Here is a 13,941-nt window from a genome sequence, read left to right as displayed (position 1 = left end):
CTAACACAGGCTTTCTGTCTTGTATTTTTTATGAGAGGATGAAAAAATTACAGATTGTGTAGTGCACTGTAGGTGATAAATAGGCAACAAAATAAACACTTTTAGAGATTAATGCTACTCATTTTAGTCCATCACCTGGTTCAAGGTGCTAAATCCAACCAGCCTACCCTTGACAGAGGAAGATTTCTTGTAGGGGGTGTTCAGCCTAAAAAGCATTTATGGATCTAAACAACAGACAGGTAGCAGAGCCCAATGGTGCACATCATATTACAGAAAGATGGGGATAGTCACACAAGAGGGCTAGAATCTGTCTTTCAGAAGTGGGGAGTTCTTTGTGGGTATCTGCTGCGGGGTATCACCTGTTGCTAATATTTCAAAGGATATCACCGCTTTCACTTCCCCCAAATCACATGTAAGGACCAAATCCCTTTGCTTACACTACCTTACACTCAACTACATTACAAGAAATTCTGTTTATTCAGAATTTATTCAGAATTCATGCAGAAGAGTATTTTTAGGTCAGCAACAGCAGAGGGGAAACAGACCTCACAATTCAACTGTGATAAGTTGTTCAGTTTTGTCAAAGCTGAACTGCACTTCACAAACAAGTGACATGCAGAAAACCATCCAATATGGTTAATGCCTGCAGAAATAAAACTTAAAAACCAAAGGTACAGAATAAACCAAACTGAACAACAGTTGCGACACACAGCTTTCAGCACAAATCATGGTTAGTGAGTTGGGAGACAAAGAACTATCTATGTGTACATACTGCAAATAGATTTAATCACTTTCTTGAGAAAAGCAAGTATCAGGATGTCCCAGATCATAAGTGTTTCAGAAAATGAATAAAACACATTGAAAGAGTAGCTTGAGCTGGAGTTCAAGGCTCTGGAACAGAATCAGTAGAACAAACATTACTAAACACAGATTTCATCACTGCCCTTAAGAACAGTAAACGGTCCACGTGACTTTGAACTGAAAATCTGGAAGTTACCACATTAGCAGTCATTGATAATTACCCCTAAGCAAGTGCATTCTCTGAGCAGTGCCTCCTTTAAAAGTAAATATCGTCAATAGTTATGTATCTTTACCTCTAGTAATCGTTCCTCAGCCTTTACTCTAGCTTTCTGTTCTTCCTTTAGTTTTTCCATGCATTCTTCCAGCTCCAACTACCAAAACACAGATAAACTATAATGAAATTTATCTCAAAATGTCAGATTAACATGCAATAAGAAAAAACTTAACAGCTAGCAAATGGTATTCCAAACATACCTTCTTCAAAAATACAAGACAGAGGCCTACCAGTAGACCATCTAGGATGCAAAATATTAAGACAGAGAAGTAGAAATAAGTGTTATTCACTTAACAGATTTGTAAGACTGCAACAGATGACATGAAATTACAGTCCAAGTCTTTTTGGCCTATGACATAACCATCAAGAACATATGCTCTTCTCTACTTACCCTTCATTTTTTCAAGCATCATCTTTAACTAAATATATCTACATCATAAAGCTCAAATTGGGCTCTAACAAGAAATCCTTAGCAGCCATATCTAGAATTTCCAACTATACTCTTTAGCCAGGATTTTATTCCTTCCTTTATCCCTTCTTATAATTGTAAGAATACAAAATTCTGAAGAACTGTACTCTAAGTAGTCAGAATACAAAATTCTGAAAAGAACTGTACTCTTTCTAATTGGTTTCATTAGCTCTTCAATAAAAAGCTTTTCACGATTCTAAGGTTAGTGTTGAGTTAACAAGAATAAAAACAAATCCAAAACACCTAATAAAATATATTCTAGTCTTATTCATAAGATGCCTAAACTTGTATTTTAATTAAAATCTCAATTTCAGTAAGAGTAGTCAAGATTTGCAATACCACATTTTCTTGCATCCCAGCTGAGCATTATTGTCTTTAACTACAGCATTTGAACTAGGAAAACAAGCAAGAATTTTTGTTCTTGTACACCTTAACAATCTTCTGATTTAACAGGTGAAAACTGTTCGAATTATCACACTATTCTATTTTTCAGAGATTAGACTATACAAATTAACAGTATCCAAAACTTCTCCCTTTCACTTTGTGTACAAGCACATATATGTAAAAGGACACTGCATTTTGTACGCACTATATCAACCAGTTCTAAGGAGAATCAAAGATTCAAGTAGTACTGAAATAGTTTGTTTACTAGTAAAAGCTTTTCCAATGCATACTACTGCACTTCATATAAGTAACCAACTGGGAAAATTAGTGTGCAACAGAATGCATAGTAAAAAAAAACCTTTCTACAAATGCAAAGGTGTTATAAGTTGCAAGGTACTTTTGCAACTGGTTCCAAGATGCAGGTTCTACAACCACTCCAAGTGATGACTACGGGTCTGTCACTATTCCAGTGAAGCCCACTCCTAAAATCCCTAGACTAGTATCAAGCAAGCAAACGCTGCAAGTAGAAGCTAGTCATATTTTCATCATACTCCTATTTGAGCATCAAAGCAGATTTAGCACTATGTCTAACCTGCAGGCACAGGGTGGGGGGAAATATCTAAGGAGAACTATCCACAAATATCATAATCTTACTGCCATCTATCTTTGAAGATGTGGAAATATTGGGAGCTACAAAATCTCTACATACACAGAAGCACAGCACAGAAAGTAGAAACCGTAATGTTCTGCACTGACAACTTGGCAGTCCCCCAGCCTAGCTTTGAAGACCAGTATTAGCTATCACAGACTGAAGAATTCTTACCTTTCCATTTATAGTGCATGTGCACATGTATAATCATTCATATTTTGAAGTTTCTATGATGTAGGCTAGAACTCTACTATAGAAACCGTAGCTCTCTAGTATTTTTGTTGTGGATGGATTTTAGATAATTTTAAAGATGAAAGCACTGACCTTTTTCTTCAAATTGTTGGTTTGTAATGCTAAAGGTCAATGGCTTAGGCAGTAATCAAATTATTACAATTCTTTAAACAGAAATGTAGATGTTTTGCAGTGATGTTTAAACTTGATTTATCACACTCTATATGTACATAGTATTTCATGGTTATAGACTGAGTTCATAACAAAATTGAACACTGCAATTGCATCTCCTCATAAGCAGTAGCAAAGCCAGCATTTAAGGAAACTGATTTGTCACCATCATGTTACAACTATATGTACATTTTAATCTTTGATTTGCTTTCAAGAAATTCACTAGTTTACACAACCCCCTAGTCTCTGTGAAGAAAAAAAAATATCAAAATTGATATCAGAGAGGTAAATGTACATCCAAGCTACAAGACTAAGCCTTCAAGTATTACAGCCCAGAAGGATAACACTGATAGACTTTAAGATGAAACTGAATATCAAAAATACAGGTAGTCCTTAGAATTACCATAAGCAGTATGTCTGTTCAACACTAGACACAGGTATAAAACTGAAGTTTAAAAAATTATATTTAAAAAAAATTTAGTAACTGATCACCCATGTTCTTTTATTTGACTGCATCATACTTAAAAAAAAAAAAAAACAGTCACAATGTAATCTCTACTTCTTTGCAATTCACAAAGTAGTGAGATGTAGAAAGAGTTGCCCTGATAACTAATTAAGGGTAAAGTTCACCATTTAAATCCCTAGTTAAAATTTAAAAGTATGGGAGTTAACTACATACTTCATCAAAACCAACTGTGACATTTGATTCCCTCTAGTGGAAAGAGAGAGTATTTATCAATTATCAATTCTCATTTTTCATTTAAGCAGATACTAGGCTTTCACTAGCCAAGGCTTTTTTCTTTTTTTAATGAAAACACAACTAAGTACTACTACTAGTTATATTAAGTAGTATGCCTAAAGCCCCTTTTTCTGCAGAAGGATGTAGAGAAGTTCTCCAAAACTTGCATACTTAAGTGAAAGTCTGGTCCTTCAGTCACATCAAGAGATGCCTGGAGAGCTTTTTGTTGACAAAGCAGCAGTTTAAGGAACTCCCACCCCTTACTGTTTATTCCTACTCTGCATTCCCATTGTTGCTCTAACACAACTGGTAGTCCCCTGAACTGAAAGTCTGCTACCACCAAATACACTGGACTACTTTTCAGTTGGATCAGTTCCTCAAGGCATGTCCCCTCACAAGCCACTGCATAGTAACAGCTGTTTAATGACAGTCTCATGATCAGACAAATGTTAAAAAAGGCACAAGAGAAAAAGATTGAAGCCAGAAATGAAAAGGCTGAGAGACAGAGGGAAAAGAGACAATTCAGTGGGGCAAATTTGATAGTTTGATTCTGCTGTAATGTGAAACCTGCTTTTTGTGAATGTAACATAAACAACAGGTGAGGCACAGAATCAAGTGCAGATTGCTTAACTGGTGCTATTTGATAAGCAACCATGGCCTAAAAAAGTATTTTGGTTTTCAAATTCAGAAAGTCATGAAAATCTGGACCTTTACAAGCACACAAAAATCAAAACTTGGGTAGGTTGCCAAAATTTGTGGGTTTCTCTCCAAGGAAGTTGAAATTAATCATAAATTGTCTCTTCCTTATAGCTGCCCTACATGTAGTACTACAGCTAACACTGATGTGTTAGCTGTGGTATGGTCAATATGACATCCTAGAGGTCAGTATGACAGCCCTTCCCCAGAGCACAAAACACTGCATGCCTCTGCTGTGTCTTATGAATATAATATTCTTCCCTCTCCAAAAAGCAAGAATAAATACATCAAAAGCTTTCTGCAAGCACAGTAGTTCCTACATACAGGTTTTTGGAGCAATTTACGCATGACATAGAATTCTATGACAAAGCGCTCTTGGTAAGAGTGTTGAAGCCACCACGCAGCACAATGTCAATACATTGCACACTAACAGCAAAAGTTGCTATAAAACTAATTTCCAGCAACATGTGAAAACCTTGAACAAGAGTTCTAGGGAGAAGAAGGTCTAAAGAAAAAGTATACATCAGCTAAAAAGGCTGGTAGTTATTAATGCAGTATTTGTACAGTCCTTTTGCTTTCCACAACTCTATCCCACCCGAAACATTCCCACTACTAATAAACCTACAGCAAGTTAACTTAACTTCACTCCTCATACACAAAGACAGGTATATAGTCCAATATATATATTTACACATACAAACAGCATATTCACCCAGCGTGGTGCTCTGACAACGACCTGCAAATCCAGACTGACTGTGTATCTTATTTACAGAAGTAGTCATTGCTTTCTCTGAACAGAATTAAAATCTCAACACTTTAGAAACAGTTAACTCATATATTCTGCCTGAGGGTGTTACCTTACAATAGTGTTAGATTACCTCAGCAGCATTACAGAGCCACTGATATACACCTTTTCTGCACCCCTTTCTTTTATAAGATTCCCAATCAAGATATTTGCACAAATAGTCTGTTTCACTACCAGGTAAGTTTTTTAAGTATCAAACAAGTAGAAGGAATAATAAAAAGCAGATGAAAAAAGTTTACTAGGTTCAATTATAAAATGAAATTCAAACATTTTCAGCTATTTCTGTAATTATTTTTAAACAACAGTCATTTCTATATTTTAGCTCTTAGAAATAACACTAAATTACTTTTATAAAGGAAATACTTGAAAGAAAATACTACAGGCAATAACATCAAAAGATCTGTGTACTATGATGCAAGATTGGAACAGAGAAATTACACATACTGCAGTTGTATTAAGTTATTCTGAAATCCTGCTCCAAAACTGGTTATTTGTTTTATTACAATTTTCTGAATAAAACATAGTTTAATTTATATAATTTGCCTTTACGGAGTCTAAGGCACTGAACATGCTTCTTACCTGTAACTGTTGATATTGTGCTACATCAGTCTTATCATCTAATGATTTCAACAAACCAGTCTGCTGGATAACGTCCTCTAAATCTTCTGTGTCTTCAGTTTCAGATGTAGAAGCACGTTCTAGTGTCACTTTCACAGGTACAGCTGTCTAGTTACACCAGAAAAGAAAACCATGCCCATTCATAGCATTACAATGTTTAGCAAAAATCAAGATTAAATCATATCAAAAGCTTAATTTAAATACAGTTGTTTCCCAGAGTCCTTTACAATGTATACACATTGCCCAGCCATACATCTATGAAATAAATTTGCATAAAACAATATTAAAGAAAATAATCCTATGTGTGCCTATGTTGAGTATTTGTGGTGAAGATTTAGCAGCAGTCGGCCCCTGAAAGGCACAGCCAGGACTGCCCCACACAGGACACAGCCAGTCTCAGCTGACCCTTTGCAAGGCATAAAATGCCAGAAAGGCACAAGAGGTGGGAACAAAAAGAGTGAGAAAAAGTAGAGGGAACATCAGGCAGGGAGCAGGAAGAGGTGTTCCATGGTGGAGCCAATACTCTCATTCCAGCCAGGGAAGACCTGCGTCAGAGCAGAGGGATGGGTCAAAAGAGCTGCTGCCCACAGGCATCCTACGATACCCATGTTTTCCCAAAGGACTGCAGTCCATGGGAAGCCTACACCAGAGCAGAGGATAACTGGGGGCTTCTGCAGCCATCAGATCCTTCTGTGATGGAAATGAAATACAAAGGAGAAGGAAGAAAGATGGGGTTTTTTCTTCTCCTGGTAGAGCAACTCACAGAGAGGTGCAAAAATAAGCATATAATCCAAATCCAAGTCAGGAAAGATGGTGCAGAAAGCATTCAGAGAAAAATGCTGTTGGTTATTCCTATTGCCTATGGAGGGACTGTGCCTATACTCCAACTCAGCTAGCTCCTAAGACTAAGAACCCAAAAGATACAGAGATAGAAATTGAAGTAAACTAACTATCAAAGAAGATTCAACCAAAGGCTGATGTAAACTACTTTTTTTTATACACCTATGAGTGATAATCTTTAAAAGTATGTTCCAGTCTTAGCTTTCAGACAATGACAATGTGTTGAGAACATTTTCCTCTTTTTTTCAGGCAGCTACCCACTAAAATAAAACCAGTGTGTGAGAGAAACAGTACCTGAATCTTCAATGGCAATTCCCCAGCACAATCCGCTGCCCTGCCTCTGAAGTTCAGAAAAAAAAAAATCAAAACCATACTTTTGAGGAAAGTTTATAATGCTCTGAACAAAAAATTCTAGGACAGGTGAAGCAGAAAGAGTAAATAAACAGCATCAGACACCGCACTATATCCCTTTAATCCTCATTACATTCTCATTTTGATTAGTACTCCCTAGTTAATCATGATTTAGAGCAACACTACTGGATGCTAACATTAATATCTTCAATAGGCATCTTGCTTAGTTAATTATTTTGAACTAAAGTCAATAGGAGAATTTGGTGTTCAGTATTTTGAAAAACAAACTTAATTACCACAGTTGCAATATAGCATTAAGAAATTTTTTTGTTTAAATAATTACATAGTCTCCATTTTGAGCGGCCAAGATCTAGGGAATGGATTTAAAAAACAAAAACAAACAAGAATTGTTTCAAAAGACAGCTTTCATGTGTAGGTTTTTTTCAGTTTTATTTTAATTTACCGCTCTTAGATGATCACAATAATTATGCTGGTATTGAGTGGGGTGAAGCAGAAAAAAGAGGCAGGAAAATACCTAAGCACCGTGGACTGGATCTCAAACCAACTATATTAAAACTTCAGAATGCTAAACGTGCCTCTTCAGCTATGATACATTTGATAAATCATAATTAACAAAAGAACAAGCAGAGAAGGTAGATTTGGTTGTGGTGGGGTTTTTTGCTGCATATGAGTGGCTATCATGTATTTTTGTGTATTTTAAATCCTTACTAGAGAAGAATTTATGTAAAATCCTCAAAATTTATATAAACAGAAAAAACTCTGACAACAGTTACAACATTCTGTGTGTAACTTTCAAATCATATTTTAAAATGCTAACATTGCTCTCTACTGTATTTATCATGCAAATTTTATGGTTTAGTATTTTCTCTTGTACTATGAAAACCTCACCTGTATCTCTTTGCACGTTCTGCAGTCCGCCAAGGAAGGAAGCCCTTTGTGCCTGGGGGTAGTGGTTTTGGTGAGTAACTCTCTCTCACAGTAGAATTTTTCTTCCCAGGACTTACAGATTTTTTGGATGATAATCCTGAATTGAAGAGCAAGACCAGAAGAAAAGATAATTCATGATACCTTATTATTCACATGGGAATTCACAGCTTACTGTTCATAAAATTTTCTATGTGATAAATAAGGACTGTAGGAAATCTGCCATTCAGTCTAATTTTGCTAAAAAAAAAAAAAAAACTTGATCCAAAACCTTGAGATTATAAGATGGTATACTTAACTGCTGTTAGGTTGATGAAAGACAAGCTGGTTTTCAAAAAAAGAGGCAAAGCTTTGTAGCAGAAGAGCTTAGAGGGTTTTAGACCATCCACCACAGACATTAAAGGCATCTGTGTGTTTCAAATTGCCCTCTAGTGGCTTTAGAGTGAAGAACATTAATTTATTTATGGGCAAAATAATTAAAAATAAAGCTGATACTCATGCAGATCACTTGTACAGGACACCAGCAAGCTCTTCCTTTCAGAGCAATAATAAGAAAAAGTAGGGTTTACTGGTCTGGTATTTTGCTGTTTAAATCATACAGCATCAAAGTAGACTGAGAAAGAAACCTAATGTGGATCATCATTAGAATATCTACCAGGAGTAATTAAACTTTTTATCAGGGCAAGAGGAGCCTCACATTCTCTCTAAGCCAGAAACCGGTAAGTCTTGAAAACTAATCATCTTATATTTCCTACAGTTAAACTAGTGAGAACCCAGATTATTGTTTTTCTGAGATCAGTACAATAACTGATTTTGTAATGGTTTAGAAATGCATCACTTTGTTAATAGGATTCAAAATCTCAACTCATTCTGAACATAATAAACTGGATAGTTTTCACCTTGACTTTGTCCTTCTCTTAAAAAAAACAATCCCAAAGCACATAAAAACCCCACACACAACAAACAACCCCCAAAACAGAAAAAAAGACAAAAAACCACAAAACCCTCCACAACCACATTTGCCAGGCATTTTTTCCTCCCACTACCACCCAGATCACTTACCTCTCTGCTTCCAGATAACTAGAGCGAAGACAAGAGACAGTGAAATGTATTACAGTGAAATTTTTAGTAGCTTACTGAAAAATGTTGAGTATCAGTACTTAATTATAAATATTCAAGATACCTATGTTATTTTAAACATACTATTTATAATAGGCTTACATGAAGTTAAAAAATGTCTTAGAACACTTTGTACATCAGGTAAAAAATGCATGTTTGCTTGTTCTGGCAGAGGACAGCCTGCCACAAAAAGATTACAACAGCAGGAGAACTAGACAACTTACTACTGCCAAGCTTTGCAGAAGTGAAAGCTTGTGGAGATACAGAATAAATATGTGCAATGCTTCCACACATTTTAAAGTCAGCATATCCTACTATTTTTCCAGCCATGTTTCTAGCTGCACTAGAAACAACAGTAAGTTTCCTACAGATACCAGCGATAATACAAGATGCATTATATCATTAAGAAGAAACATTTTTTTCTATTTGGAGAAAAATGTTCTGTAAAACACTAATACTTAGAGCCATCATACATTTTTTTTTAATTTAAGCTCTTAAGCATTAAGATAAACTTTTCTAGACAAAATGTACTATAGACAGAAAAAACAAAGAATTACCAATCCGAATAGTAGCTTTTCCTTTCCGACCACTTCCTAGGACAATAGTTCTTTTCTTTGGCTTAGTTTTCAAAGCATCTTTGGAAGACGGAGACATCAGCCACTTAAACTAGAATTTGGTTTATTTTTTAAAGAAAAAGAAATCTGTTTAGCAACTGACAGTTGAAGAGGTGTTATTTAAAATTAGTTTGTCAGATCTAGAGAACACTGTACTTACAGGAAACTTCATAAGCTGTAAAATCAAGAAAAAACAGAAGTCTCCCAAGGTCCAAATTTAAGCAGATGATAGTGTACATTACCAGAAAGTGTTCCCAAAACATCACTACAATATCCCATCCAGTATTATCCTTTCTCCTGTGGAAAACATTCTCCTTCTATAGCAAAAATCTCTCAGCATTAACCCTATAAAGAGGCAACTCTGGCTTCTGCACTTCATTCTCAGACAACTGGCTTCATAGGAATGACTGGCTCAGACCAAAGCTCTCCAGAGTAACAAAAGCTTCCCCAATGCAATTTTGTATTACTGATAAAGTCAGTATTTTAAAAAACACAAAGTTTATTATTATTTGCCTGTAATGAAAATTCATCCTTACAAAGTAAAAGCCCCAAAGTAAAATTAAAAGACAGTGATGATCGAAGGCCACAGCTGTACTTCAAATTTCACTTCCTTACAGCAAGAGTTCTATTCCAAAGACTCCCCTTGCCCTGATAAAAAGTTTAATTACTCCTGGCAGATATTCTAAAATTACTCAGCTAAAATTACTTACTTTTCAGTGTGCATCACTAATACAAGGTCTAGTGCTGGAGCAGTCATTGAATAAAATACAGATGACACTAACACAAAGCTTGTCTCACATGGCCCTAAATCCCACATCAGAGTACTAGAAACAGTATGCCAGAGCTATTCCCATCTAAAGCATTAGAATGATTAAAATGCCATTACTGTGCTCTAAGTTTAATTCAAATTCATCATTGTCTAGAAGATCTTTTTCTTTTCACATTGGATACAATTAAACCTTGTATAAATTTTGCTGTGTCTCCAGGTGGGTCTGGTCCCTGCCCAAGTGAATTGATCATTTTAAACTAAAACACACCCAGAAAGTGTAAAATTAATTTGCAAGCTTCTAAGAGCAAAAGTAATTTTAATTTTGTTTTGCCAGACACCTAAAAGAGCAGCGTTACTAGGTTAAATCAAAAGTTCATCTAGCACATAGCCTGTCTCATCTCTGCTCTTGCTGTAAACCATCTAAGCATCCAAGTATAAAAACAGCAAAATATAAAACCAGTGCTCTGAAAGTATCCTGTTTTGTAGACACCTTCAATGGATTTTCCCTTGAGCTATTTATAGTCTCTCAGAAACCACACAAACTTTCATCACCTATTACACTTGGACATACTTATGATTACATATCTATGATTTCACCACTACACAGTGCTGCTAGAATATATAGCTTTTGTTTTAGCAAAGGCATCGATTAGCAGTAGACAATTACTCTTGCAAACCCAAAAAAGAGGTCCAGAACAGAATCAACTACATGCTACTGAAAAACAAACACTCACTTTTTACACAAAGCAGGATGGAAGGAAAGACAGATGTGACTAGCAGAAGAAGCAAAGCTATGTAGTAAGCCAATGGAAGTATTTCTTCATCCATGTTGTTAATGAAGTATAAAGAATTACTAGCAGTGCTAATAAAACTTAAGATACCACATTAACTGGCTGAATATAAAACTAAAGTCTTGAGTCAAGTAATCTTTTAGTACATGGGAGATTTCCCAGAGTTGCTTCTTTCCGTGGTCTGGCTTTCCAAATATCTTTAGCATTTCCAGGTAGATGTTATTTTCACGTGATTCCTGTGATATTTTCTACATTTTAATCCCATCTGCCAAGCAGAAAGAGTACTTCTTCACAATCAACCTCAACTTCTCAAAAAACGTCTTCTAGAGATTGAAGTGGGGAACTGTAATAATCCTCCAGAAATTCTGTACACAAACTTTCAGTTTATTTGACAGTCTCTACACATCCCCAGCTCTGTCTTTATTTAATCTTTTCAAAAACCAAAAGAACATTAAATTCCAACACAAGAACTGGGATTGCTGGGACTTCTTTGAGAACTGAATCACATTTCTGTATATTTGAACAGTATACCTAATGATAAACGGTCTAGATATTCAGTTTATGTGCATTACTGTGAACTCTCTGTGGACAGTTAGACCAAGTTGAATGGGGGTAATGTACTTAAACTGAGCTCTGTTTTCATAGATGGTCTGCATTGAAAGGACAGGCTTGAACAACTTTAAAAATTTTGGGTTACAGAAGTTAGAGACAAGAAATAAGTTCTAAAATAAATTAAGTGCTAAATTCCAAATTGTGGTTTCCTTTACTTTTTAGTTAGAATTTACTATTACCATGTTGACAAGGACATATGTTGTAGAAAGCCCTCCAGCAGTCCTGGAGCAACATTTAATTAATATTCTATGGTAATACCAAAATACACACACATTTCCATTTTTCTTTCCATTAAATGGATATCCAGGTTTTATTATGTGTGACAGTTTTAATTCCATAAGAAATCATACATGGAAAGAAATACAGAAACATGTTCATTATAGTGGTTTTAGGTTTCCCCCTAGAGAGTGGGGTTTTTTTTTCATTTGTACTGAGTCAAACTTCTGTTTAGAACCAGAATAGCTGTTTCAGATTCATTCTGAAAAAAGTCATCCTTTAAAAAAATAAATGCAGTGGAATCTATAAAGAAAATCCCAAATTCACTCTAAAATGTGTAAAACACACCTCTGAGTCAGCACTGCTTCCATTCTTGAGAACTCTTTCAATTATCTTTTTCATTAGACCATGACCTAGAATGAATTAAAACACGGTTTCAAGAATTTTCTGTAACAGACAATTCTTTTTGTGAACAAACAGATCATTGACTAGTAAGTAGATATTACATATCCTGGTTGTTCTCTTATGTTAAAAATGTTTAGCAAATTATAGTGGCATGTTCTTTTTTTCTTGAAAGTAGTTTACCTTTCCCCATATAGTTAATGAAGAAGAAAAAAAAAAAAACAACAATCACACAAAGAGAATAAATACAGACACAGATACATACCAATTAATGGATTTTTTCTTACATCAAGTACCACTAATGTTGTGTTAGTTTGAAGAGCATCTAATAATGACCTTGCTCCTTCATTGGATATTCCACACTGCTGCAAATCAAGCGCTAAAATGTTTAAGGAGGAAAAAAAAATCAGTAGAGGTAGTATAGCATTTAGTTAGTAATTTAATTTAACAGTTAATATCTAAAAAAATTAATCCTGCTGAAAACCTCCATTTCATAGAAAATGAAGCATGAGAACTGAGGACATGATGATAACAGTCATCAAAAAAGTGTAAAAACCGGAGTATTGCTTTCAAATATCACAACTAGCACTTTTCAACATTAAGAAACAGCTGTTAACAACTGCAGAGGAGGTAATATGAACCACTCTACAACCACTGTGGGCAACCTGTGGCAGTGTTCAGTCATCCTCAAAGTAAGAGGGTTTCATCATGTTGAGGAAAAACCTCCAGTGTTTTCATCTCTACCCATTCCATCTTGCCTTGTCCACAGGTACCACTGGAGAGAGTCTGTCTCCATTTCCTTTACATCCTCCTTTCAGATATTTGGACACCTTGATTCCACTCTGAGCCTTCTCTTCTCCAAGCCAGAGTCCTAGCTTTCTCAGCCTTTTCTGAAATCGGAGCTGGTTTAGTCCCTTCATCTTAGAGGCAATTCACTGGACTCTCTCCAGTAGCTCCAGTTCCCTCCTGTACTGCACATTCCATGGCCTCACTTGTGCTGAGTAAAGAGGAAGAATCACCTCCCTCAACCTGCTCAAAAAGTCTTTGCTTAATGCATCCCAAACACTAATGGCTCTCTCTGCCACAAAGGCACCTCACTGTTTCATGGACAGCTTACTGTCCACCAGGATCTGCAGCACCCTTTCTGCAAAGCTGCTTTTCAGCCACACAGTCCCTGCATGTTCTAGTGCACAGATTATTCCTGTCCAAGTGCAGGACTTTGCACTTTCTTTTCTTAAACACCATGAAGTTCCCACCAGCTCATTTATCCAGACAGCAGAGGTCCCTCTAGATGGCAGCACATCCTTGCCTTTCTAGGGATCCAAGAAAGACTGTAGTTTCCTGAGTCCTTCTTCCCAGACTTCTTGAAAATAGGCAAGACATTAGCTATCCTCCTCCAGTCCTCAGGCACACTCTCCCAAATCACCATGATCTTTCAAAGGCTA

The 13,941-nt window shown here is 36.0% G+C and overlaps 1 protein-coding gene across 9 annotated transcripts in view; it reads right to left on the bottom strand.

The window, feature by feature from the left end:
• CEP78 (centrosomal protein 78) overlaps positions 1 to 13,941 on the bottom strand; it is a 51,120-nt gene that overhangs the window by 4,837 nt on the left and 32,342 nt on the right. For 7 of the 9 annotated variants that reach the window (XM_063179940.1, XM_063179942.1, XM_063179944.1 and 4 more), the window contains 8 exons: positions 12,762 to 12,875; positions 12,443 to 12,507; positions 9,650 to 9,758; positions 9,036 to 9,053; positions 7,938 to 8,073; positions 6,972 to 7,017; positions 5,799 to 5,945; positions 1,095 to 1,172 (listed from right to left, as the gene is read on the bottom strand). In XM_063179940.1, coding sequence (XP_063036010.1) covers positions 1,095 to 1,172; positions 5,799 to 5,945; positions 6,972 to 7,017; positions 7,938 to 8,073; positions 9,036 to 9,053; positions 9,650 to 9,758; positions 12,443 to 12,507; positions 12,762 to 12,875 — 713 coding nt within the window. The remainder of the gene's footprint in view (positions 1 to 1,094; positions 1,173 to 5,798; positions 5,946 to 6,971; positions 7,018 to 7,937; positions 8,074 to 9,035; positions 9,054 to 9,649; positions 9,759 to 12,442; positions 12,508 to 12,761; positions 12,876 to 13,941) is intronic. The other 2 variants (XM_063179946.1, XM_063179947.1) reach the window with 2 other exon arrangements.

The sequence above is a fragment of the Melospiza melodia genome, chromosome Z (genome assembly GCF_035770615.1).
Source record: "Melospiza melodia melodia isolate bMelMel2 chromosome Z, bMelMel2.pri, whole genome shotgun sequence".
Lineage (NCBI taxonomy): Eukaryota > Metazoa > Chordata > Aves > Passeriformes > Passerellidae > Melospiza > Melospiza melodia.
The sequence above is the reverse complement of the archived record's forward strand: the minus strand, read 5'-3'. Positions and strand labels throughout refer to the sequence as shown.